This window comes from Hippocampus zosterae, chromosome 6 (assembly GCF_025434085.1).
Source record: "Hippocampus zosterae strain Florida chromosome 6, ASM2543408v3, whole genome shotgun sequence".
Taxonomy (NCBI): Eukaryota; Metazoa; Chordata; class Actinopteri; order Syngnathiformes; family Syngnathidae; genus Hippocampus; species Hippocampus zosterae.
The window spans coordinates 13,344,688-13,371,896 of record NC_067456.1 but is presented as its reverse complement, the minus strand read 5'-3'; the positions used below and the strand labels follow the sequence as shown (position 1 = coordinate 13,371,896).

Sequence of the window (27,209 nt, the reverse complement as noted above, 5' to 3'; positions counted from 1 at the left end):
ACGCCTTACTATATACGTAGTCGTTTTTTTCGATTAAAAACGCCTTACTACACATGGTCGTTTTTTTTCGATTAAAAACGCCTTACTATACATGGTCATTTTTTTCAGCTAAAAAAGCCTTACTACACATGGTCATTTTTTTCGATTAAAAACGCCTTACTATACGTGGTCATTTTTTTCAGCTATAAACGCCTTAATATACATGGTCGTTTTTTTGGGCTAAAAACGCCCTACTATACATGGTCTTTTTTTTTCAGCAAAAACGCCTTACTATACGTGGTCTTTTTTGGGGGGGGGGGGCAAAAACGCCTTACATGATCGTTTTTTTTCGGCTAAAAACGTCTTACTATCCATGGACATTTTTTTCAGCTAAAAACGCCTTGCTAAAAATGCCTTACTATAAATGGTCTTTTTTTTCCGTCCAAAAACGCCTTACTGTACATGGTCGTTTTTTTCGGCTAAAAACGCCTTACTATACATTGTTGTTTTTAACGCTAAAAATTCCTTACTATACATACATGGTCGTTTTTTTGGAGCTAAAAATGCCTTTCTATACAAGGTCATTTTTTGGGGGCTAAAAATGCCCCAATGTATAGTGAGGCATTTTTTTCGGCTAAAAACGCCTCACTATACAAGGTCATTTTTTTCGGCCAAAAACGCTTTACTATACATGGTCGTTTTTTTTCTGCCAAAAATGCCTTACTATACATGGTCGTTTTTTTGGGGGGGGGCAAAAATGCCTTACTATACACATGGTCGTTTTTTTCGGCTAAAAACGCCTTGCTAAAAACGCTTTACTATACATGGTCTATTTTTTCGGCCAAAAACACCTTACTATATACACGGTCGTTTTTTTCAGCTAAAAACGCCTTAATATACACCGTCGTTTTTTTCAGCTAAAAACGCCTTACTATATACATGGTCGTTTTTTTCGGCTAAAAGCGCCTTACTATACATGGTCATTTTTTTCAGCTAAAAACGCCTTAATATACATGGTCGTTTTTTTCAGCTAAAAAAGCCTTGCTACACATGGTCATTTTTTTCGATTAAAAACACCTTACTATACGTGGTCATTTTTTTCAGCTAAAAACGCCTTAATATACATGGTCGTTTTTTTGGGCTAAAAACGCCCTACTATACATTGTTGTTTTTAACGCTAAAAATGCCTTACTATACATACATGGTCGGTTTTTTTGGAGCTAAAAATGCCTTTCTATACATGGTCGTTTTGGACGCTAAAAATTCCTTACTATACAAGGTCATTTTTTGGGGGCTAAAAATGCTCCAATGTATAGTGAGGCATTTTTTTCGGCTAAAAACGCCTCACTATACAAGGTCATTTTTTTCGGCCAAAAACGCTTTACTATACATGGTCGTTTTTTTCTGCCAAAAATTCCTTACTATACCTGGTCGTTTTTGGAGGGCTAAAAATGCCTTACTATACATGGTCGTTTTTTTGGGGGGGGGCAAAAATGCCTTACTATACACATGGTCGTTTTTTGGGGCTAAAAACGCCCTACTATACATGGTCTTTTTTTTCCAGCTAAAACGCCTTACTATACATGGTGGTTTTTTTCGATTAAAAATGCCTTACTATCCATGGACATTTTTTTTCAGCTAAAAACGCCTTCATATACATGGTCTTTTTTTTCCGGCCAAAAACGCCTTACTGTACATGGTCGTTTTTTTCGGCAAAAAACGCCTTACTATACTTCGTTGTTTTTAACGCTAAAAATTCCTTTACTATACATACATGGTTTTTTTCTTTTTTTAGCTAAAAACGCCTTTCTATACATGGTCGTTTTGGACGCTAAAAATTCCTTTAAAAAAATTCCATGGTCATTTTTTGGGGCTAAAAATGCCTTACAATACATGGTCCTTTTTTTCGGCTAAAAACGCCTCACTATACATGGTCGTTTTTTTTCGGCTAAAAACGCTTTACTATACATGGTCTATTTTTCCGGCCAAAAACCCCTTACTACATACACGGTCGTTTTTTTCGGCTAAAAACGCCTTAATACACACCATCATTTTTTTCAGCTAAAAACGCCTTACTATATACATGGTCGTTTTTTTCGGCTAAAAACGGCTTACTATACATGGTCAGTTTTATCGGCTAAAAGCGCCTGACTATACATGGTCATTTTTTTCGGCTGAAAAGCCTTACTATACATGGTCATTTTTTTTCGGCCAAAAATGCCTTGAGGGTGGCGCCACCAACACCGCGCCACCCTCTTCACGATAAGCGGTGTTGAAAATGGATGGAGGGGATGGATAATCAAATGTGTCAGAAAATAAAAAGCACAACACTGATGTCAAAATAAATGTTTAATAAATTTGGGATATTTTATGTACAAAATATACAGTATGGAGTATAAATAGTAAAGACAGAATCAAGTATTGAGTAGCACCCTGTATGGCTAATGATCCCCATGTCACACCACCCCTTTTGCCAGGGACAATGTTGGTTGAGCAGGCGATTTCGTCAGGGCTGTCACTCAGTGACAGCCGCATTCTTCAACGATCATGTCCTCGTGATGGCGCAGGGTCAGATCGTCGTTCTCGTAGTACAACATGGACAGAGGGCCGAGGCGTGTCGGTACACAGGACGGGCAGCTCACCCTTTCCGGGTGGTGGTATTTCAAAAGGCTCTGCAACAACAACAACAACAAGAGAGAAAACATGAGTCAGCAGCTCTGTTTGTGATCACGTTGAACCAACCTGTCAAATCTTCTTACTTGCATGTACGCGTGGTTGGTGGGGTTGAAAGATTCGTCCAGGGGTGTCGGACACTGCCCCTCGCAGCGATAAGCATTGAAGCGTTTTGGATGGACGATCCACTCGTCCCAGCCGATGTGGTCGAAGTCCACCCACATGTCAACTTTGCGACAAAGAGGCCGCTGCGTGCCCTCCGGTGTCACGGTGGGGCCGCCGCCAGCCGCCAACATCACCCTCTCCATCTTGTTCCTTTTGTGGCGTCGACTTTGGCTTTCGCCGCTGCTTCGCTCCATGGTGACGTACTTGGAGTTTTCCACGGTGTGCAGCAGGCTGTAGGCCGAGTGACCTTCCTGAGGGAGGTCATGTTTGAAGAAGAGCACCATCATTGCCCGAATACTTTGCCTTCCTGGGTTCTTAAAAAGAACCTTGCGTGGTATCTGCTCAAAATCCCCAGAACCACTCCCAAGGTCAGGTTCAGGTTTTGCCGAGGCCTCCCAGCTCGATACTCTGTCTCCTTGGTAGAGCCAGTACCTCAAAAGTGCTGTGACGTTAAAAACCTTCCATGAAGACTTGCTGGCAGACGCGCTGACGCTCCCCAGGAGAAGGCGTTCGTCGTGGCACAACGGGCCATCCCCGTGCTCACAATTCCGTGAGTGATACAAATCCACCACGGCCCGCTTGTGTGCGGATCGGGCAGGCAATCGGATGCGGAGCTCTGCTAAATGGACTCTGTCACTGGTCGAAAGAGACGACATGTCAAAGGTAACGATCCATCTGTCGCCCGCTTGATGGTAACCTGGAAAAAAAAAATCTAAATTTGAATATCCAGCTTCAGGTCTGCTCTTCATCTTCACAAATTTTAAAAAACAAATGTCAAAACGAAGTGAAGATGATCATTTCATTCATTCATCTTCCGAGCCGCTTGATCCTCACTAGGGTCGCGGGGGGTGCTGGAGCCTATCCCAGCTGTCTCCGGGCAGTAGGCAAGGGACACCCTGAATCGGTTGCCAGCCAATCACAGGGCACACAGAGACGAACAACCATCCACGCCCACACTCACACCTACGGACAATTTAGAGTGTTCAATCAGCCTGCCACCCAAGTTTTTGGAATGAGGGAGGAAACCGGAGCACCCGGAGAAAACCCACGCAGGCCCGGGGAGGACATGCAAACTCCACACAGGTAGGCCGGAGCTGGAATCGAACCCGGTACCTCTGCACTGTGAAGCCGACGTGCTAACCACTGGACTACCGGGCCGCCCTGAAGATGATCATGAAAATTACAAAACTATTATGACTCAGAGTGGCAAACCCTTTACAATGAAGACCCTGTTGTTCTCCAAGTGTGTTGAATTGGCTTAGTGGTGAAGTTAAAGTGTGTCCTAGCACATGGACGTTCAGATGGCTCACAAGGCTATTGAATAAATGCTCAAAGAGCTTTCCGTAATAGATGCAGGCTTGGTGACTGGACAAACCAGATCGTCGGACAAATGTCAAAACACTGCGGCGGGACAGGACAGGATGTGTATTGAACCCCCCTGTGCAAGGCCGTCTGAGGGCTAATATACACACCCTCACACGTAAAATGGACAAAGCCTTTAAAGTGGAATAAACATTTTGACACTAGCTGGGCTGTAAAAAGGAGGCAGGGGTGATTGGGGGTGACAGATCATAGATAACAGCAGTCAGAGATCTGTTGCAAAAACGAGGAGGAAATACAAAACCATTCAGTTGACTCACCATTTGCCATAACGCTGACGACGGAGTCCGACTCTCGAGCCGGCCGACTGCCACCGGTGACGACGGCCGCCATTGACGGGACGTCGGCCGCCCTGAACGAGCGATAGAGCTGCATCATGTACAGAGGGAACCTGCCGCGAGGGTGCAGGGAAACGTTCCTTGCGGCTACGCTGCTCCCTGGGCCTGCGCGATACTCGGACCTTTGCGTAGACAAGACCAGGCCAAAAGAGCAGAAAAGAAGCACGTAGGCAGCCATTTCCGAGTGACACTGCGAGCGAGAGGTGACGGTTTCCTTCCTTCCCTTCCTCAGCTAGTCTCAGGTTGAAGTGATGTGCACCCGGAAGAGAAGTCAGGCCCCTTTATAGCAGACAGCCGCCCTTTGATGACCCCTGGCCATTCCAGGCATCCCAGTGGGCCCTCTGATCACCAGAGCACATCAGAGACCAACACTAACAGAACAAAAAAAAAAAACCCCAAAACTATTTAGCCAAGGTCATTGTCCTGTCACACCGCCCTCAACTTTTATAGTCACCCAAAAGCCTTAATCCCCTGGACAAGCAGTAATCGGTTAACAATTAACACCTACGATGCCATACAGCCATTAACACCTCAATGTTAAGTAGAAGTAGGAGAAGACCACCAAAGTGAAAAAGAGAAAACTTTATTGACAAAAACATCCAGGAATGTATTTAAAAAACACACAGATGAAAACGCAATGCAGCAAATACCCCAAACAACAGTGACAAGTACAAAAAAGTGATGAAGATGATCCCTATCGATCTGTATTATTACAGTGTCAGGCAGACGAATAATGAGAGCCAAAATATTCCTTTACAAAAATAATAATGCTCACTTTTGACACTTTTAGACGTGTTTGAAACACATTGTAGTCATCTATTTGCAGTTTATAGTGGTGCGGAGAGATTTCAGAGATTTATTTCTAATATTTTCTGGCTTCTCGTGTATTGAAATACGGTGGGTCCATTAAAAGTGAGCTTTATTACCTGTCTAAAGGCATACTTTTGATGCAGCTCTCATTAGTTAGCATACGTATTCCTGATGAAATGTAACAGAACAAATTGCTGCAAGTAAACATTCTAAACTCTAAACACAGTTGTGCTTCAAAGGGTTATTAACTGCAGTTTTGCTTCTTTATCCATCGTTTCACGACCGAGTCATTGAGCTTGGATCTCTGCCAGGATTCATGTCACATGCCTGTTCTGACTGCTGTACTGGCACATGCGAATGACACTCTTCATAAAGCAGTGAAGAAATCCTTCACCTGAGGTAAGATGAAAAGGATCAAAATCGCTGCAAACAACGGACAATCGGGATTCCCAACGTCAAATAGGGCCCTCTTGTGGCGAACCTTTGCACAGCAGCAGCCATTTGAAAGCCTTCATCTCACCTGTCTGATGAAGTTCTCCTGTGCTGTTGGGTCACTCTGAAACTCCACACTGGCATCCAGCTCCAGCACGGGGATCTTTTTCAATGACTCAAAATGGATCCTGGGAGAAGATAGTGGAGCCAGTGTTCAACTTTTGCCCAATAAAAAAAACCAAAAACCCTCTCTTTTTTACAATCTCAACATTCGACAAGGTCCAGTACAGATATTCTGCCATCACAAAGATATTGTTTACTTTTGGCCGGCACTATCAGAGAAGTCTCGATGTAACTGTAGGTAGTTCTAATTTTTTAAGGTACAAACGCAAGTGAGATAACGCCATTCGAAAGTATGAGGGAGTCGCTTAGTACCAGTTCACTCACTCGGTTGTTTTCTCCACAAGCCACCTCTCATGCTGCTCGTGTAACTTTTGCAGATAGTCCAGCTGCAAAGTCTTCTCCTCTGGCCTCCCTCGCAGCTGCAGGCGCTCCATGCATTTCTGACAAATACATGCGTGTCAGGAACAAAACGCTGTCAAGAGCGCAAACCCGATACCTTCAATGGCGAAGAGTTTGTGTAGACCTCAGGTGGCGCTTTGAGATAGATGATGCCTTCTAGCGCCACCTGGTGTCCAAACTGATCGACGAGTAGCGAGTGCCAGTCCTGGTAGATTGCCCACTCTGTCGAGTTGATACAACCCAGTTCATACATGCTCAGGGCAAAAATGTATCTGGGAAGGAAAAGCACAAGAGAACTCATTTAAAAAATGCTATATGCAATATGGCCGCACCCTGAGATGAATAAAAACAGGTTGATTTTGCATCTTAATTCATATTTATCATATGCTAGGTTAGCATTATTAGATCATTTGCAAGGCTCACACTGTGACCAGCCGAGATAGCGCCACAAGTCCTCGGGTGTAATCAAGCATCTAACTGACCTGTCGCTGTAGACGGAACGTTCATAAATCCGCATTGGCCTTCCTTCTGAGTGGAATGGGCGCGCAGGTGCGGGCTGCAGCTGCGTTTGGAAGCGGCTCATGCACGAGTACGTCTGGAAGGTGTACGACCAGCGTTGAGGATCCTGGTACATCATCTCCAGCAGGTTGCTCACAGTCTTTTCCTGTGCAGTGGAAGCAGCAGAGATCACAGAAATAATTACACATTTTGACTTTGTTTCACAATATTACTTAATCCTTTTTTGACCCATTTCAAACTTCTCAAAAAAAATCCAATATATGCACATTTGTGAGAAAAGAAAGACAATTCACACAAACTTCCAAAGCAAAACATTCAACGAACGCAACAAAAATTCAGCTCAATCTTAGGTCACAATTTACTCGCATATGCAGATCTTCATAAAGGAGGATAAAATCTAAACTTTTGTATTGCTATCCCTTGAATTTCCATCATCAATAAATCCCAAGTTCTTCATAATTTTCAAAGACTGTTACCATAATCCATCCAACTATCCATTTTCTGATCCGCTTATCCTCACAAGGGTTGCGGGGGTGTTGTAGCCTATCCCAGCCGTCTTCAGGCAGTAGGCCTAGTAATCAAAAGACCTTGTACTGTGGGTTTGTACAAAATGTCAATAATAATGACAATAATAATAATAATAATGTTGTGTGGTCTTATGAGGTTTATTGTTTTGAAATGAAATTTAAATTGTCATTTCGATTACAAACATTTTTGCTGAGCCACGTTTTTACTTTCTTAAAATCTGAAGTGATTGTATCCACATATGCTACATTGCAACATGAAAATGTTCAGATCATTCGTGCATTATTCTCCAAAGTTTAACCATAAATTGCCAAGAGTAAAAGACAATTTACATACTGTATTTACTTATTCTTTTCACATTTATTTGCCGATTGAAATCATTACATCAAAAGAGTATCACATTGTACATTTCAATTACACATCAGTTCAGTTCAGCGTTAGTGCGTCAGCATTCACCAGCAACTTCTGCCCGAATTACACTTTTTCTGCATTTTTTTATGAGGAGGAAGCTACACACTCCGCACCTTTGAGGCCCCGCTGACAATATTCTGCCATTTGCTGACAGGTTCTGAAACCACCTCCCAGTCTGGACATGCTGCTCCCAGGAGTCTTGAAAAGGTTGACTTTCCAACAGCTAAGAATTCCAAACACAAAGGAACTGTTGCAACTCTTGAGGTGGCGAATGCACAATATCTCGAAGACGGATCTTACCAATGTTCCCCTCAATAGAAACCCTCTTCAGTCCATCCTGATTTGAAGCTGCTGCACTTGACGTTCTTTTAGCCATGGTACCTCGTTTATGGTAAGGTTGAGTAACTTTTTGGGAAAAATTGTTGCGGGTCTCGCACCTACTCAGGAGCTGCAGGACACCTGCCTTCGGTTTTGATTTGTAAAACCGACGGAGGATGCATCGGTGCAGGAAAACCATTACGCTAAGTAGCAATGACACTACTCGTGTCAACTAGTGCTGTGTCGTTCTCGTAGGGGTGAGACATTTACTATTCATGCTAACTACAAAAAAAAAGGTTATCTTCATCTACTTGACTCAACCAAACGGAATGTAGTATTTTTTTAATGGAGTAGCACAAGTACCACTGCGTTTTATAATGAGTGGTTATATGACTACATCTTTCGAAATGAGGTAGCGAATGAATGACAAAGACTGCCCCGGAAGAGATTGATTGCGTACTTCCGGTATGAAGTTTCAAAATACAAATGAACAATTAATCGAACACGATACTGTATCTAGAATCGCAAAAGCCTGCTTGAAGCAAAGTTAAAACAATCCCGCATTCATACATAATTACTAACCTTCCGGTTTGTTCGCGGCTACGTTTGTCCACGTCGTCTGTACAACCCCCCCCCCACCCCCAATATAATTTGGAAATTAAAACATGAAATTCTCACCTTTCATTACATTTGAAAAAAATTGAATTAAAAAATAGCAGCAGCAACCTTACAAATGAGTTAGACGACAACCACATTTATATAGGGCGTTTCGAGGGCCATTCAAAAATAAAATCCCTAGGTCTTAAAATATCCATAAGGGCTCTCAATACTTCCATCCATCCATTTTCCGAACCGCTTAATCGTCACCAGGGATCTTATCCCAGCCGTCTTCGGGGAGTAGGCCGGGGGGACCCTGAACCGGTCGCCAGCCAATCGCAGGGCACACAGAGACCAACAACCATGCGCGCTCACACTCACACTGAGGGACAATTTAGTGTGTTTAGTCAGTGGGAGGAAACCGGAGCACCCGGAGAAAACCCACGCAGGCCCAGGGAGAACATGCAAACTCCACACATGGAAGCCAGGGCTGGAATTGAACCCGGTAACTCTGCACTGTGAAGTCAACGGGCTAACCACTGGACTACCGGGCCGCACTCTCAATACTTGTTAAATGCAAATGTATACATGAACTGTTGCAGAATGGTTCTCTTAAAATGTACTCATCTGTGACACAACTGTCAGTCAAACACATTTGCAATTCAATACTACTGAGGGGCCATTAGAAGCATTTAATCACTTATGCAATTTACATATGATTGTACTGGAAGAAAATCAAAGTTGTTTTGGTTCCAAACTGATCACTCATGATCAATGGCACCATTAATAGCTTGTGTTTGTGAGGGTGATCTTTTGGCCCACTTTCAATTTGAAATCGCCGATACCTGAAACACAGAAACAGTGCATATTATATAAAGAAAAGATGGAATTTAGTTTTATATTGTGTATGACTGTACAGTAGATGCACGTTTGTTTTCACCTTCAGTGAGAGCGGTGCCATCAGAGGCGAGGTGCCAGTATCTGCGGTCGCCCTGTCTGGCCCGCTCTCCATTCACCACACTTAAGAACGGTCCCCACTGGCTTGACTCAGTCTCAAACCTGCTCCATATAGCATTTAACATTATTTCAAGAATACACTGGAATAAGTCACACAGAATTAAAAGACTCACGTGAAGCCAAGATTTTTTCCATTGAGGAGGTTAAGGGTCTCCAAAAGAGAGCTTCCCTTGGGCACATCTAGTGAATACGGACTTGATGTCCCAGATGATGTCACCACTTCCACAATCACCGCCACATTGGTTTTACTGGGCAACACTGTAACAGGGTCGGTGGGCTCAAGCGCCAACGTGTCTGTGTGTAGACAAAAGGTGAGCATGTAAACACTAACTTAAAAATCACTAGACCACAGATGTAAAAGAATAGCACGGGACATACTGTCTTCATTGATGCAGTTCTTGCTTTGAACACTCAAGTAGGATTTCTGCTGCAGCGCTGGCAGTGCCTGAGATATGGCCATGGGGTTGTGGTATTTGTTGTCTCTGGCATCTCTCCTCATGGCTTCCATTGAAGCGGCACACTCCGACACCGGGCTGCCCATTGCTATTAGAGCCTGAACACAACATTTAAGATGATTTGGGCTTTGCATGATGCGTAAACAGGAAACAGCACCTCCAAGGTTGAATACAATCTGGTTAAATGGCAACTGTTTTCTATGGAATTTGTTCTCATTAGCATCATTGGTCAGCTTGAGCCTATTCCATCTGACTTTGGGCACCTTCTAACCAGACAGAGTACATATCGACAAACTGATGGCTTTCACACCTCTGGACAATTTATATACTGCAATTAATCTAATATGACTAATTTGGAATGTGGAGAAAATCCACAAAAGTATAAGAACATGCCAACTCTACAAGAAAACCTCATAAATGTAACCAAAAAATAAAATAGGTACGTACTTGTACGGCGAGGCCAGTGCTGAACTCATTGCCAATATGACCATCAGCCCTTTGCGAGACCAACAACTTCTGTTTAATGTTGGCCAGGGCCGTGTCAAGCTCGGCAGCATTGTGTATAGTGCAACTGGATTCCTTTGCACTACAAAAAGAATTCTCTGAATTGTTCACACACTGAAGGGCCATTGCAGCCATGGCATATGTATCTATAAAACAGAAACGGGAGATGTATGATGGAATTATCAGAACTTAGGCTAATGGCACTTTTATTATATGGAATTATCTGTATTTAGCTGAAATATTTGTGAGTCCAAATTTTTAATTATCAATTACACCCAGTATGAACTATGACAGCAGACATTCAAAACAGGTTCACCCACCAATGCTCACACTATCTCCATGCGTGAAGTGCTCATGTTCAACTGCCTTGATGAGTTTGTTGACAGCGTGGTTGTTGACCCTGACACCGCTCACACAGAGAGCAAGCACACCCAATGAATACTGGTAATAGTTGGTCAAAGGGCGTTGGCTGACTAGAGGAAAAGATGACCAAAAAAAAGATGTTTTTAACTACTGCGGTTAAACAAAGACTCTGGCAATCACAATCTGGTTGAACAGCATTTTAAACCCAAAAAAAGAAAGTGAACATACATGTAATGTATTCTTTCTCTTGTTCCATCTGCTTTTTGAGGTGTGTCAGCAGAGTCTCACTCTTGTCGCCTACCGTGAAGGTGATTGTGTTGAGGTCAAAGCAAGATGACTTCAAGGCCAGAGTATACAATGCCAAGCGGCCAACAACAGGTTGATTGCCAGTGAGGAAGCTTAGGAACACAGAGGTTACGACATGGCAAGATTAGGAAGACATTTTGATCACTTGGTCACATTGGACATCAATTCAAAAAGTGGCTATTCTGGCAAATTACCTTTGAATGTCATTGTGAAAATGACTTGTCAGTCTATTTAAATGCTCCCCCTCTTTTAAAAGGTTGTGGAGTTCTGATAGCCGTAATGCCAAGTGGACACTGGGATTAGGAAGTCCTTCCCGTCCCTCCAGTGAGCGTAGGAGATCTTTATTGAGTGAAAGCAGCAGCTCATGGTTGGATCCAGAAGTGTCTGGGTTAAATATACAGAAAATGTTGCAACTTTCATAAAAGTAGTTCAGAACCTGCAGCTTGCTAACATCAACATGAAGGCTCAAAGTGTGGCACAGTCACAATTGCAACCTCAGCAATAACACTAGGGTGAAACTAAGGCATGAGAATTTGACTTTTGCAATATAATATACATGTAGAGGCTATTAAATCTTAATATATAACAGCCTAATTAGGTAACTAAAATATAAGACACCAGGGCAGTTCTACAGAAGTACAAACAACTACAATAATAAACAGCTATATTTAAAAAAAAACAAAATTTAACATGATTATCTTTTGAAAGGGAAATATTTAATCCAGCTGTTGGATGGAACTTAGATTGTTCAAGAGCTCAAGCTGCAGTTTGTTCCACGACAAGTACAATCAAAATTTGGACATACTCTATAGTATTAATGAATGAAAAAAATTCTAAACTTTGGGACTATTTGTGGTTTTATTATTATTATTAGTAGTTCTATTGGTGGTGTGATGTAGGATTATCTAAATGCCAAATGCGCCTTTGCTCAAAGATTGGGAAACACTCATAAGGCAATTGCAACATGGGGGAACATCCAGAACAGTGAGTCACGTTTGTTTTTAACCTAGATTCTTCCGCAAGTTCAGACGCCAAAAGCAAAATACTGTCAAGTTTTGATTGGGGGGGGGGGGGGGGTCCTAGAATGAGTAATGTTTTATTTTCCAAAGAACATCAAATTAATCATAATTGAAATAATTAATGTACTTAAAAAGATGATTGTCTTAAAAAATGCAAAGCGTCACTTGGAACGATGGTGTATAAAGTATAACACTTCACTTACCACAAGGTAAACTGGAGGCCAACGCCAGCAGCCCGAAAACAACAACTAAATGATACATCCTGGATTACCTTCAAAAAGACAAAATAAAGAAAAATAGAAAAAAAACACTATCAATCTTCTTCAAGGTTCGAACAAATAATGCAACAGTTTTCGAATAAACAACACAATGGCCTCAAGTGTTCATATACCGGAGGGGAAAACGGTCCGCGTTCAATTATCAATCGCACCTCATTAAATCTCCACCAACAGTTTACATACAAACAACGAATGGATGATGTCATGCAAATGTGGCCTATAGCCAAAAGGTTATTTTTGTCAAACGTGTGTACGCGTTTGACAATATCGAGTCATGCGTTACCTCCGAAAAGCGTCAGTCCAGAGTAGAGCGACAAGTTCGGGAGCTGGGCTGATGAAGAGCTCCGCGGTATCACGTGACCTGCACTTTGAGATAAGAGAGGAGTAACTCGACAATCATCCGGAACTTGGGCCAAACGGTCTTGTTTAAACGTTCTGCGGAGTTTTGATATGTCTCACGCACGGTATTGGTGTTTAAGTCAGAGCGGTAACGGAGGATCAACTCTGCGCGTTTTGACGAACGACATGTTTTGCTCTCACTGTTGTCTATTCGTCAACAACGACAACTCCCATCGTTCCTTGCGCCGTTTCCAGAATCTCGTCGAATCTTCCGGCGCGTCTGGCTCCCGTGCTATGTCAACCTAGCAGTAAGTTTACTACTCGCTGCGGAGGCCACCGTACACTGGACGCTGCTTGCAAGTGGGGTCACTTTAATAGGTTCGTAAGGTTGTGCGTGTTTAGTGTTTCATTTCCTTTTATTACTCTGTGTTGAACGGAACGGAGACGAGCTAGCAATAAAAAAAACAACATTGCGGAAAGGGGAAGGGCAGTTGGTTGCACCTGGTCGTCCGTCGTCTTAATTTAGCTGGATGATGTTATGATTTGTGCCATTCTATAACTGTCACAGCTGCAGATCTTTGTCCAGATATTCTCAGAAGTATTGTTTTAATGCGCAGCGGGTATCCAGAGAGTTGCCCCAGTCTGGACACATCTCAAGTGGCAAAAATTACTTGAAAGTGCTCAGTAATAAGAAGACAGTTCCGCGGATCAAAACTGTAGTTTTCTTTTCACATTTCACCTACGTTTTTTAATGCTAATTTCGCCGACTGGACCATATTATGAATCATTTGGCGACCACAAGCAGCCAGGCGGGGTTTCTACCAAGCATGTACACGTTCTCGGGGTCCACAAGCCTGCCCGAATTAGAGCTCGGAAGTCCAAGTACATCTGGCCATTTACCAAGAGGAATGTTGCCAAACAGGTAAAAACTCATTTAGTTTTTTTTTTGCATACAGTATTCTCAACAGTTTGCTGCCAACAAATGATCATGTGTGCAATATATGTCCTCTGTCACAGCAGTTGGGAGACAAGGTGCCTCAGGAAGCACAGGAGGAGAGTTGATGATGAGTATGTATAAGACAGGCTTGGTTATCATACAGTCTGTTCGAGTTTTTTCCCTCAATACCTCTTCCTATTTTCTCAGTGGATGTCTTGCTAAAAGGAGGAGATTAACAGCGGAAACACAGTTGGACATTTCGCACATCCCCAGGAGTCCTGAATGGCCTGCTCCAAATAATTGCCCTCCTTTGTGTACCCAAGAAGCCACCCATGCTCCACCACAGCCTTGCCCAGCCCCTCACAACCTGACTCCCCTATCCTCTTCTTCCACATCTCGACCTGAGACGGAGAGCTCCTGCATGGAGATCGAAGCAGCACAGAGGAGACTTCAGGAGATCGAAAACAGGTATGCACTATGAAACATTGCGGGGAAATGGTGTACAGTACTTGAAATGCATTTACATTTTCAGATGTGTGTTCTACACTTTAAGGCAACAGGTCCCAGTCTGTTCCACAACACTGCTACAACTTCTCATTTCATCAGTTTATAAAAGAACAAATAATAAAATGCCAAAAGGTTATAGGGGTACTGATATATTTCTTGTATTCTAGAGGAAACATCTTGGAATGCCTTTGGTGTGTGAATTAGTAATCGTCTGTGTTTCTTCATGCATACTCTCATTCCTTTGGTCAACAAAACCATGATGTGAAATGTTGATGTCTTAACATCTGAGGAGACATGGCTAGAAATGACAAACGTGAACAATCATGCTCGTTAGCTTCTCCTGTGCTGTGTTGTCTTTTTGGATGCTGCACTATTACTGAATATTCTGCAGGTTCCCACTTTCCAAACTTGTGGCATGACATAAGTCATTGCTGCCAAAGGTGCATGATTAAAATGTAAATTTATTTTTTATTAAATTTGCACAAAACAAAAAAAATGTAAGGGAAAATCAAAAATCAGTTATAATAAGGTGTAAGATCTTGAAGAAAATCATTTTATTCCATTTTGTTATGAATGCATATTGGATGCACTGTATAACTACTGTGGTAGCCCCCCTCCCCCACTCTAAGTTAGTGGTTGCAAATTTGAGAAGTTAAAGTATCACACGAGAACATCATTAAAGGCCTTTTCACACTGTGCTTACCACAGTAGACCTCCCCAATCACGGATCAATCGATAGAGTACCAACAGATTATAGTGAAGCTGTCCACTTAAAACGGCAAAGAGAAAATGGAACAAAAATCATGCGTCCAGTGTCATGAGCTCTGGGAAATGAGATAAATGTGGTTAAGCGACGGACGGAGATCTGCACCAATTTGATGATAGAAATGTGATTTCACATTTAACAATAAAATTGTTCGCGTTCAATAAAATTTAGCAATGCAGCACTTTTTTCACTGGTACAATGTCTTTACAATTGGCTTTTCGTTGTAACCGTGAAAAACGCGCCTTGCCAAGCTGCGGCCTATTTGACATCTAAACCAGCAGGAAAATGCACAAGGCTGCTTCCCGTTTGGTTGCTTAGCAAACGTGACAAATATTTGCAAGTTTGTATAAGTTCTCCTGCCCCCGACCATGAGCTGGGCGCCTTGAAAACCAAATGCTGCATGTAAAGCGCCTTAAGAATGATCTATCATTGAGCAGAATAACGTTAGAGGACGATGACGAGGATCTGGATGTGGAGCCCGTGCAACGAAGGCCGGTGTTGGTCATCTCGGACAGTTTGAAGGAAGGCCTGCAACGAGGCTTCAACGACATTCTGCCACACACAGTCGCCCAATCTGTGTATGTTCTCCTCTGCTTTCAAGTTGCTGAATGAAATCTAAAATGAAATGCTCGCTGGATATTTCAATGTGCCACTGACTCCTGACCCTTCGTATGTTTAGAAGCCATTCCTGCATGGAGTTGGTATTGTGGCGGCCACCCGAAGACCCCTTCTGTCGCAGACTAAAAGGCTCCTTACAGAAACAGAGGAAACAACAGACTGTTTTGCGACCGACCCCAACTCCCTGTCCTTCGCCGACCCCGCACGTCGCCCACGCCGAAGCACAGTGTCCTCTTCATAACCTTCCTGTCACAGAAAGCTGTGGAGAGGAGGACATGGAAATGTAAGAAAGTATAAGATTGCTCGGACGCGTCTGGATTTCTCCTGCTTGAGGGCTAGCTTAGCCACTTGAAAATAGTTGGGAATCATCCACTGCTTTGGTGACATTTGGCAGCTTGAATATAAGCGCAGACAACTGTCATGATGCCTTATTTGCATTTCATAGCATCATTCGCGCAGCCTGTGTAAGGGTAGAGGAAGAAGTTTGATCTCGGCATTTGCCAAAGTCTGGTAAATATTACAGTTTGTCTTTAGTTAATCATCAGTGAGTAGCCACTGATTTTGTACACTTTTGCCATCATGAATCGAAATGTGATTCCTCAATGTTCAATACAGGCCAACAACGTGCGTGACTTTGTGTCAAAGCTGGATTTGTTGTGGTTGAAGGATCAGATTTCCCTTTTGTTGAGCAAGTATCGTTTGTGGGCTTTGAATTTAGAAAATCCTGGAAATGTCCCTTTTTATTTTAATTTTTGGGGGGTTTTTCCCCCTGCATGTTTGCAGCAGTATTCAAGTGAGACATGTTGACTCTGTATTTATTTTCTAATAAAAGTGTGCTTCATCCTTTATCAAAAATGTGCTATACAACAGTATGCATGAAACACCAAGCATCTTTTGGCACTCTGACACCAATCCCGATTCTGGTGTTAACTGTATTTATAGAGTACTTTAAAACACCCATCGCTGCATACAAAGTGCTGTACATGGAGCGACTAACGTATATACAACAATAAAGCTAGTTCATATTCTTGAAACGTTTCGAAAGCTGTAAGTTACATATTGTGCCTTTGTACCATTTGGCCTTTGCATGTTCCATCTTAACATTACGTAACATTTATGAGCATATAAGGGAATCCCACAAAGAAGAGTTTTATGAGATTTTTCATGTTAAATCTGTAAACCTCTTGTACGTTGAACCATAAAACCTTGACACAGTAGAAAGTTCAAAGGATGACTAAAACTTTGCTTGTGTCATTGTCACTGTGACCTGCTATGTTAAGTACAGGCAACAGTGAATGAATGATTCATCGTTAAATGAAAAAGAAACACTTTGAAAGAGTAATACTGGGAAGCATGTGATGTTTCTTAACTTGCGGTTGAACCTCATGAATGGGGGACTCAAGCCTTCCTACTCTCTTGATGGTTGTGCTATTTAAAAAAGAAAAAATGAGTAGCAATTATACACTACAGTACTAGGAAACTGTTTGATCACACAAACGTGTCACCAGATTGAAAAAGAAAGCACCCACTGTAGGAAAGTTTGGTCCTGTTGGCACCCACGTCTGGTTCTCTACACGGAGCTGCTTGACTCTGCTCTGCAAGTAATGCACAAGTTTTAATGAGGCCACGTCCGAGGAGGTCTGGGGGGAGGCAGCCTAAAAGAAGGTCAAACAGTCGCAATGGTGAGCATTATGATGCTGATGCAGACAAAGCGAAATCATTCTGGACATTGCGTTTATCCCCAGGTTGAGGAATGGTGGTACCTTTGCACTAAGCCTTCGCTGACCCTCCGTCCTCAGCTGTTCCTCTTCATTCATGGACGTCTTTCTGAAAAAGATGCACAATCACCAATTTGGAAAGTGACCATTTGCCATCTGTGAACAGTGGAGGTGTTAGCTGACGCCTACGGAGGCCGACACACTCAATGGGCTAATCTGACATAGCATTGGGAAATATCGGTGTGAGTACAGGTGAGGTCATGCTGGTTAGTAGTATTAGCAAACTATTCCTCAACGGGTTTATACAGTTTTACCTGCCCCTTAATAACTTTGATCTGCACCTGTGGGATGGCAAAAATGAATGACACTTAAAATATACACAACCAGCAATAATCAGCATAAAAATGGGCGCTTTGTCATTTTTTGTGCCGGTGCAATGGACTAATTTGTTGCGTTTGTGAATTTGGTAGACGCGCCATGTACGCCTCACTGGCCATTTCTGCTTGGACGAAATTTCAGACTCGGGTAAAGGAGGTTTTATGGCAGAATGCGATTTTGTTGGATTTTGATCGGGGCAGACAGACTTGGCGCTCTATGGATGTGAGTCGTAGTGTGTTTAAAACAACAACAACAAAAAACTCAGAGAGACACATTCTGCCCTGATATGCATGTCACCTTTCCAGTTCAGCTGTCAACTCTTCCTCAAACTTGCAGGCCAGTCGAGCGGTGGTCTGTTCCTTCCACTGAGTCATGTTCCTTTGGACTTGCCTCAGCTCCATGTCTTTGTCCTCCAGCTGCTTGCGAAGTGAGGCTTCCAATCCGGCGGCACTCCAATGAGCCCATTTCAAACTACTCAGCTCCTCAACGTGATCCTGGGTCAATGAAATTTGACATTTGAATCCTCCAGCAAACCATTCTGGCAACACACAGTCCAATTTCTTAACACACACACACATGCACGCCCACTCACACAGACAGTAGAAGTGTTTTACCTGAATGAGACGATTCTTCAGAGAATCCAAGGCTTGCTTTTGTTCCATTCTCATCTGTTCCCTCTGAATCCTCAACGCCCGCTCCTGGAAGCAAAATATGAATTTAGCAGTCCAATACCTAGCCTGGCTGCAAATGGATATTCACTCGAGCAAACTACACCTTGTCTTTGAGCAGCTGTTCACTTGCTTGCCTTTGAGAATCAAACTCTTGATGAAGGTACTCAATCAGATGTTTCAAGGGCTCTTGTTGAGCCTTCAGTTGGGCAAGAGCCTCATCGATGGTAGAGCTGGAACACGCAATGTATTGGTCAGGAATGTTTTCATTTTTTTTTCCCCCAACTGGAGGGTCGGGAAAAAGTGTGGTTAGGATAGTTATCGTAAAAAATGACAAGGGCTCCTTAGTTTACTACAGCAGGGGCAGATGACATTTTGGGGTAAAGAATTTCATCCAGTGACCCAGCTTGCAAAGTGGCGTAAGAATACATCCTCGCGCAGCACAAGAAAGTACATTCGGTTCATGCCGTATTACTTATTTGTTTCATATACATGGCCTATATATTTTTTTCCATACTAATATTTACTATAATGAATGACTGTTCAACTAACTGTAGCATCATACACCATCTTAGAAATAAATAGTACACATTTGGGAATCTGCGGTAAATAATTTGCAGTAAAATACTGGACATTCATCGTAGCTCGGACTTGGCCTTTTATCTGGATAATTATTTGGACAGACATGCGTCAGAAAGACGATTACCGTATTTTCCGCACTACTGTATATGGTGCACCAAAAAGTCTTCTATTTTCTTAAACGCTCACAGCGCACCTTAAAATCCGGTGCGCCTTGTGTATGGTCATTATGCTAATATGTCGACCCCAATACATCTGATCGTTCTGTTGCAGCTACACTCAAGGAAATGCCAAAATTAATTCTGTCGAGGGGCTATAGAATATATTTTGTGATTTTCTGTTTTGATGAGTGACTGTATTTTCAATTTTTCATAGTTTCCTTGAAGTAATTGTTTATTTACTTTTTTGACAAAGACGTACCTGTAGCTCCATCTAGTGGATGCATTGTAGATTGCGCCTTATAGTCCAGTGCGTGCAATACATGAAATGAATGACCAAATAGGCCATTCATCGAAAGTGCGCCTCATGGTCCAGTGCGCCTTTTAGTGCGGAAAATATGGTACTTGGAGTCCAGATATTCAGAATTCATGCACCTCTCTATCGCGAGTTCTCATATGGAATATACAACGTGTATTAGCTAAGGGACTTCCCTAAAAAGAAGAGCTCCGTACCAAGCTGTGAGTAAAATATTTATGTTTTCAAAAGCAGTTTGAAAACATAAAGTTGCAGTTTATGATGTTTACAAAAAAAAACTGCTTACAAAAGCAGTTTGTGCGTCTTTGCGATAATAGGACAGTGCACGTCTGAGGGTGACAAAAATTTAGAACCACCGTGCACCCTTGAGGGAAATTATACCTGCGAGGGAGCTGCACCGCATTTTGTTGGCCTCCATTTTTCTCGATCAAGAGGCGTAGAAACTCGCACTGGGCCACCAGCTCCTGAGCCCAGACCCCGAGCTGCTGCTCCTGCTCAGCTCGAGCATCAAGATGGCTGACCCGCTGCTCTTCAAGCATCCTGCCAATCCTCTCCGTTTCTGCCTCGGCCTTCCGCACAGCCTGCTCAAGCTGCAGCTCGGTCTTGCCACTTTCCTACGAAAAAAAGTCCGACTCGTTCACTTTTCTGCTATGGTCGCAGAGGATATCTTGTACCTGCAACATGTGTTTCTGCAATTTGTCCAGCTCGTCCCGCCGCTCCTGCTTTAGTGACTTGCAAACGGCCGAGAGCAGAGACTCCTGCTCTCGCTGCTGCACGCAGCGCTCGGCCTCCAGCTCCTGCACGCGCTTATGAAAGTGACAAGAACAGTTGATGGAATGGGGAAGCGGATCTACGGCTGTGTGGCAAGGCCAATCAGCGACAGTCAACTTACGCTTTGCAGCTCCGCCACTCGACGCTGAAGCGTCAACGCATTGGCTTTCTCTCGATGTAGCTCGCTCTGAGCCGTTTCCAGGTCCCTCCTGTTCTGCTCTTCCAGTAAACCACGGTGGAAGTGTACGGCTGCAATTTTGTCCGCCTCCCACTTCCTCCTCTCCTCATCTATGGCTTTGTGCACCTGAATGTGAGAGGAGCAAAGTGTCCACGTAATGTCGCCGCGAAGAGTTTTGTCAAACGGTTCGCAGTACAGCACCGTCTGTAATGTTTGCGCCCGCAGCTCTTCTTCACGTTTCCTCGACTCCTCCTTCTGGTGCTCCAGTGAATTCTTCAGCGCCTTTGCGTCATCTTTCTTGAGCTAACGAGATTTGACCAATCATAGACTTTCATGCCTTCGCTGCGTTTGTTTTCGACGCGCTTCACCGACTCGGCTCCAAACATCTCAATCGAGCTACTTTGAAGCGGATTTCTCACCTTTTGCATTTGCTGCTCATGAATGGAGACTAAATCTTTCCTCTGCTGCTTCAGCGCCGCCTCCTGAAATATTTTTGGAGCGCTTATTGGAATGTTCTGGATACTGTGACGATTCTAAACGCTCACCATCATGGTACGGGCGTGTTCTCTGGCTTCTTGAAGAGCACTGTGCTGTTGACTTTTTAGGAACTCCAGCTCTCCCTTCAGTCGCTCTCTTTCTGTTTGCAAGCCTCCGTGTTGCTCCTGTAGTTCTTGCAGTTGTTGCTCCTTCTGGCCCAACAGTTTCTCAAGCGTGTCCACCTTGGCCGTGCATGCTCCAAGCTTTCCCCGTAGCTCCTCTGCTTGACACTCTAGATTCTAAGTGAAATCAAAACGGCGCTTCTGTCAAAGTATCACGCACATTTGCTCGCCTGGGAATAGCAACAGAGTTGCAACAATTGCTCACGTCAAAGTAATCACCTCTATCTCCTCCTTTTTCTGCTTGTGCATCTCTTCTAGAGAAGAGCATCTATTCCTCAGGGAGGTCTGTGCCTCGGAGGCCCTCAGGAGTTCCTCGCAAGTTTCCTCCAGCATCTGCTCAACATAAAATTATTAACACAAAAGTACAGACTTGGAATATTTGATGTTTCTCCATTTGTCGTGGCGTCAACCCGTTTATCCCGTGGTCATATTTTACTTGTTGCATGGATTCCTGCTTCTCTCTTGCCCGCCGTCGCTCAGAGAATAGTTCAGCATTGGCACAACCCAACTGTCTCTCCAGCTCTGACGTCGCTCTGCTGGTCTGTTTGAGAAGCATTTGAAGGAATAAGTCAAGTGCGCCAAGAAAAGAGCCGGTCCACCGCTGAGCAACGGGAACCACCTCCACGCAGGACAGCTGCTCGAGTTGTTCTCTCTTCTTTAGCTCTTCTTGCAAATTTCTGACTGTGCGGAGGTGGGACTCTTTTTGCCTCTGAAGGTTCTGCAGCTGGCAACTGTACAGCACAACAGACAGCGCGTCTCATCACAGGACTCCAAATGGGCTGGCAGTGTTTGAATTCATACCTTAATGAGTTTATCTCTGCCTTACAGTCCTTTAGCACAACCTCTAATTGACTCTTCTCTGTCTCTAGGTGGCCGGTCTCTGCACTGAGTCGCTCAAGATCATGAAAGGCATGCTGGTGGGAAATAGAAGTAGAACACGCTTTCATTTTTCTTCCTGATAAATGGCCGAATGGATATTTTACACGTTACCTTTCTTCTCAATTGCAGCTCAGAAAGGGAGAGCTCCACCTCGGTTAAATGAGACTTTTTCATGCGAAGAGTCTCCTCCACTTTCTCACATCTCTAAGTCAGACGTACACAATCACGGTTTGTATACCCGCAGCTGAGCAAATGTACGCCATTTGGCGGAAAAATACTTGTCTGAGCGAGGAGAGGCGCTCGCTCATCTTCTCCCAAGCTGAGTGCATCTTCTCTGACGCCTTCTCAAGCTCGGACCGCCTGCTCCAGTGTCCATTTGATTCCTCATCAGTGTCCTTGTCATCATCCTCCAAAGATTTCATCGGCCTAGCAATGAAAAATAAATGATACGCATCAGAATAGTCATCATATAGAGACAAATATGCAGAGTGTGCTTTGCCGTGATCTTCCGTGCTATTTACCTGCACTTTTGCTGTGCTTTACAGCGAGTACTTTTGTTTTGCGCAGCTCCTGTGGGTTTTTGAACTTTGGCGACAAAGAACATTAGTCATCATTCATGCCACGGTTAGAAATCAAATCCTAAAGCAAGTACCGGTTGCTCACTGTCATTCCGTGTGTGTGTGTTTTACAGGAGACATGTGAGAGTGTAATCCTAAATGTAGCAAAACTTGGCAGTTCTAGATTTAATTGAATTTTGCCATTCATTGTTTAGCCAAGTTGATACTGTATACAGTTATCCCTCGTTATTAACATACACATAAAAAAAAAAAACAAATTGCCCCACGTGGGCCTTTGCACTTGAGCAGAGCGCACTAATACACGCACACACACACACACGTGCACACACACACACACACACACACACACACACACACACACACACACACACACACACACACACACACACACACACACACACACACACACACACACACACACACACACACACACACACACACACACACACACACACACCCGCCAGGATCCCGTCTGCAGCAGACGTGTTTATGATTAGTCAATTAAGGACGATTAGACAATTAAGGATGAAAGAGACCTGCTTTTGTTCTTATAAGTTCTCTCTCTCTCTCAATATGTTTGAAAAAATCCACAGTGCACTGAAGTCGTGATAAACAAACCACGAAATAGCGAGGGATCACTGTACACTTTTGATAGATGACATAAAATTGTCTTCTTTCCACCTTCTGTCATCACGCTTACCAGCCCGTCTGCAGAGGTGCTGCCTGACCTGATCTGTACAAACCGAATCAAGGTCACTGTCCACGGACACCGTGTCAAAATTCCGCACAGGTATTCCTGTGACACAAAGGACAGCATTGTAACGGACAGACATGCTAACTACTAAGCCAGTGTACGGGCACACAATAACATATTTTAACACCTCTTCGACAGCGTCACTCAAAACTAATCATTGTGTTCTTGTAAAGGTACAGCTCTAGGGTTGGATATGTGAATGGTGCATGCAAATACTGTACTGTGTGTTTGGTACCTGCTAAGCACCTGGCCTTTGGAGAAATAATGTGCTTTGGGTTCTGATGTTCTTTTTCCACCTCTGTGCTGTAGAAGACTGAAAGAAAAAAAGCACAGTCAAATTATGGCTCTGTCACTCAGTTGAGACGAGTCACAAGACTGACGCCAGACAGACTGTTGTTTTGTGTGTGTGACTCCTCTGTCCTCACCAACATGTGAAGTCTGAACTCCAGATGTTTCAGAAGAACATCTTCCGAGTTCCTCACTTTGTTCTGGCTCCTGTTTACTACTTTTCACATTTGTAGTTGCTTCACTTCTGACACCCTTTTGAGTGTTTTGGCGACTCAGGCAAGGGTCCCCGCTAGATGTCATCAAAGTCCTTTCAGCCTCCCCCTGTTTGTCGAGCTCATCAAGGCTCCCCTCTGGCAAAGCCAGTTCAACCATCTCCTCTCGAAAGCACCTCACAAAGTCTTCAGTGCAAATACTTTCTGAAGGCGGATGAGGGTCACTTGACATTGTCCCTTGCTTACAGGTGTCTCCAAGAAGTCTCTCTAGTCTCCACATGACCTGTTCCTTGTGACTCTCCATCTGCACTTTTCCGCTTGTCCGTACGTCCAGTTCCCACGTGGCCACCTCATGTGTTGCGGGAGCCACGGAGCTTGTGCTGTCTACGGGGGAAAAAAAAATCAGACTTGTACATGAGCAACATTTTTTAAATGTTCAAAGTTGAACTGGAGCAACACTGAAATAAATTAATTTATTCATTTAAATTGTCCGCTTAGTGGGTTTCATGCAAATAATAAAAAGTCCATCAGTAAAACATGAGAACTAAAATATTGCAGATCTCTACCAAGATTGACATTTTTCCCCGTGGAAGAAAATAATTTCATGCACACAGATGGTGATTTAAGAGAATTCTTCTCATGAGGAAAAATGACAATTTAAATACCGATCTAGAGTTTAAGTCATCACTTTGAAAGAAGAACGACCTCGGGTTGATGTGACAACAACGGTAGGCAGAAACGACGACAACTCACAACTAAAATCAAAGTTTCCAATTTTCTTCCGATGTTACATACATCTTACCTGCTGTTTGTTGAACTGCTGGAGTGACTTGCAGATCCAGACAAGACATGGGGGTGTCATTTGTCTGGGACACTGTGCTGCCAAGACCGGTATCTTTGCTGGGAGCCTGACTCAACCTAAATGGGGCTGAACAGAAGAGTTGGGGGAAAAAAAAAAAATCATCAACCATCACGTTGAAATAGCATTCAAATATTTCGTGAGGTGTGCATTACCTGAATCGATGCGGTCAAGTTGCCGATTCTTGACCTACGTGCATTTAGTCAATCAGGCTTATTGATTCACCAAATATGTTATGTCTGATTCAGAGCAGAAAATGACCGACTTGCAGGTTCCCCAGCTGAGCGTCAATGGCATCCAGCAGGAAGTCACAGGGGTCCGCACTGAGAGGAGGTCGAGCTGGTTCAAACCCGCTGCCGCTGTTGTGTTGGTCTTTTGAGGACAGAAACCAAAGCATGTCTACAACACGGCCGCCTACACACACATATGGATGGCTCTGCTATTTATTTATAATTGCAGACCTGAGTGAAATTCATTCTGGTCCCCTGTGTAATGGCTGAGTGGCTCCATGTTGTACTGGGTATAAAAATATAACACCAGTAAGGCTGCGGAGTCACAAAAATGTTGCTTGGATGCCGTGGAAACCAAAGCTTCAAGAGCTGCGATACGCTAAAAGTCACGCCACAGGCACTCCACACGCAGACTGAATAACTTGAGATTACTCTTTCCGGAGCTTGATAAAAGTTATACAAATGGAGAGAAAGTATATTGGCTGAATCTTACGTTGGAGAGGAAGCACAATATCTTTTCAGCGGCTGCGGTGGGTCCCGAGTACACAGTGGGTTGCCACGGCAACCTAGTCAAAGTTTAGATGGCAAACACCAGAAAGGAGCGTCGACAAGCTAATATACTGGGAGAGCACAAAGTAGACAGCGCATTAACACTGTATATGTGTGTATATGCACATATACATATGTAATACATTCTTAGTAAAAGAACAAGCATTGTTCAATATCTGAAACCCATTTCATGGAAGGCCTCGAGTCATCTTTTCTCTAATTTAGGATCTCACTTAACATGTAGCTACTTTATCGAGACCAATGGTGCCCTAATTCCCCCTAGCACACGATTCAATATTCCGGGCAGAGGCAAGCTTGCAATCGTTCACATGATGTCAAATGTAATTCGTTTCTACGACTGAGACAAAAAAAAAGACAGCCAGTGTCAACAACTTTGTTTTTATTCTTGTGCCTTGGTTGTTATAAGACAATGTTATAAAGTGAGGGGGAAAAATACAGAATTTCTGTAAAAACAACTTGTAACTTGTGATTTACATCTGAATACACTTACAGTACGTGTATTAGGGAAGGAAGAGAAGTCAAGGCATGTCAGCGAACTTTCGATATTTCTACCAGACTGCCGTTACGTTGCATTGAATTTCACTTTTACATCGATTAGTAAGATCAGCAGCATTTTTTCTCAGCAAACCAGAGGTCACAGTTCCAGTTGGTTCAGTTGGTTTTAGTTTGGACAAGGCAAGGAAAAACACATTTTCGTCTTCCACACACTTTACTTCTTCCTTGGAACTAAACGGCTTCAAACTGGAAGAAAATGAGTGCCATCCCGAGCGCACCATACTGTATATGTCACATTATACAAAGTGTATAAATATGCAAACATTATAATAATGGCACCCATGAGAAGGTCAGGCGTAAACGCATTCCAAAAATTAAAGCTGAAATCCCACCAAGAGTCAGGTGAGAAATGCTGAAAGAGAAACATTAGAACCCTCTCAAGAAAGGGAAGGCAAATGAAGACATTGTTGAATCTACAGCACAGCTCTACGGATACACTTTGGTTGTTTTTCCCTTTCTGCTCAAGACTGAAAACCGACTTTTGTGTGTTATTGCTACAGATATCCGGTCCTGTACAGCCACAGTCACAATCTATTATCGTTTTCGGAACTGTACCGATGACATGTCATTCAATTATCATTCAAAATGCAGTACGTACTTGAAATACATTTTCGACTTGAAAAGCAAAAGTTATCATGTGGCTCAACCTGAGCAAAGGAAACAAGCCATACTTTCTCTTTGTACAATTATCAACTGCCAAATGAGTTCTTATGAAAGAAAATAATGACATGAAAATTTGAACTGCTGCGATGGTTGCGATCCATTCAAACAGATATTTGGACTTTTAGCCTATCAAGGTCCATTTAAGTCCTCTGAACATCACACTAAATTGATGTTAAACACAAAGCACATTATGACACATATTTATAATGTGTGGGTTACACCTTCCATTTTCTATGCCACACACCCTCACTAGAGTCATGGGCTAGCTGGAGCCTATCCCAGCTCAGAGAGAGGTGGGGTAAACCCAGTAACGGTCACCGGCTGATTACAGTGTGGGTTACATGCTTTTACGTGTTTATCCCCCCCAAAAAGGCATGTTGTGCTGCATAAAATACTGTCCCACAGGACGTAGGTAAAC

General features: G+C 43.3%; 5 protein-coding genes across 11 annotated transcripts; 1 reads left to right on the top strand and 4 right to left on the bottom strand.

Moving 5' to 3' along the window:
* Positions 1-2,310: 2,310 nt before the first annotated feature.
* Positions 2,311-5,049, bottom strand: spaw (southpaw). The gene is made up of 3 exons (XM_052067751.1): positions 4,458-5,049; positions 2,739-3,514; positions 2,311-2,651 (listed from the first exon to the last, which is right to left on the bottom strand). The coding sequence occupies exons 1-3, from the start codon at positions 4,711-4,713 to the stop codon at positions 2,499-2,501; spliced, it is 1,185 nt and encodes a 394-aa protein (XP_051923711.1). The 5' UTR covers positions 4,714-5,049; the 3' UTR covers positions 2,311-2,498.
* Positions 5,050-5,102: 53 nt separating this feature from the next.
* Positions 5,103-8,795, bottom strand: dguok (deoxyguanosine kinase). Its single transcript, XM_052067753.1, has 7 exons — positions 8,055-8,795; positions 7,868-7,977; positions 6,782-6,963; positions 6,424-6,571; positions 6,225-6,340; positions 5,866-5,965; positions 5,103-5,739 (listed from the first exon to the last, which is right to left on the bottom strand). The coding sequence occupies exons 1-7, from the start codon at positions 8,269-8,271 to the stop codon at positions 5,713-5,715; spliced, it is 900 nt and encodes a 299-aa protein (XP_051923713.1). The 5' UTR covers positions 8,272-8,795; the 3' UTR covers positions 5,103-5,712.
* Positions 8,796-9,338: 543 nt separating this feature from the next.
* Positions 9,339-12,972, bottom strand: tcn2 (transcobalamin II). The gene is made up of 10 exons (XM_052067750.1): positions 12,895-12,972; positions 12,537-12,604; positions 11,509-11,698; positions 11,237-11,406; positions 10,966-11,118; positions 10,589-10,791; positions 10,065-10,239; positions 9,800-9,980; positions 9,610-9,728; positions 9,339-9,514 (listed from the first exon to the last, which is right to left on the bottom strand). The coding sequence occupies exons 2-10, from the start codon at positions 12,592-12,594 to the stop codon at positions 9,453-9,455; spliced, it is 1,311 nt and encodes a 436-aa protein (XP_051923710.1). The 5' UTR covers positions 12,595-12,604; positions 12,895-12,972; the 3' UTR covers positions 9,339-9,452.
* A 397-nt stretch (positions 12,973-13,369) lies between these two features.
* ccdc117 (coiled-coil domain containing 117) lies at positions 13,370-16,633 on the top strand. 2 transcript variants are annotated; one of them, XM_052067755.1, is made up of 5 exons: positions 13,370-13,872; positions 13,971-14,018; positions 14,095-14,355; positions 15,598-15,738; positions 15,840-16,633. In XM_052067755.1, exons 1-5 carry the CDS (start codon positions 13,730-13,732, stop codon positions 16,063-16,065), a joined length of 819 nt encoding a protein of 272 aa, XP_051923715.1. In that variant the 5' UTR covers positions 13,370-13,729; the 3' UTR covers positions 16,066-16,633. The 2 variants fall into 2 exon arrangements, with proteins under 2 accessions (XP_051923715.1, XP_051923714.1); XM_052067754.1 differs by having other exon boundaries at positions 13,968-14,018.
* On the bottom strand, positions 16,539-27,209 carry si:ch211-102c2.8 (trichohyalin). 6 transcript variants are annotated; one of them, XM_052067728.1, is made up of 27 exons: positions 25,235-27,209; positions 25,039-25,145; positions 24,929-24,962; positions 24,717-24,842; positions 23,840-24,298; positions 23,650-23,727; positions 23,361-23,456; positions 22,604-22,667; positions 22,361-22,508; positions 22,194-22,286; positions 22,005-22,117; positions 21,823-21,934; positions 21,640-21,744; positions 21,423-21,536; positions 21,090-21,320; positions 20,964-21,026; positions 20,746-20,847; positions 20,488-20,670; positions 20,270-20,401; positions 19,977-20,209; positions 18,649-18,775; positions 18,489-18,572; positions 18,172-18,368; positions 17,811-17,837; positions 17,542-17,605; positions 17,308-17,433; positions 16,539-17,206 (listed from the first exon to the last, which is right to left on the bottom strand). In XM_052067728.1, exons 1-27 carry the CDS (start codon positions 25,281-25,283, stop codon positions 17,177-17,179), a joined length of 3,297 nt encoding a protein of 1,098 aa, XP_051923688.1. In that variant the 5' UTR covers positions 25,284-27,209; the 3' UTR covers positions 16,539-17,176. The 6 variants fall into 6 exon arrangements, with proteins under 6 accessions (XP_051923688.1, XP_051923685.1, XP_051923687.1 ...); XM_052067725.1 differs by having other exon boundaries at positions 20,488-20,847; XM_052067727.1 differs by having other exon boundaries at positions 17,308-17,373; positions 20,488-20,847.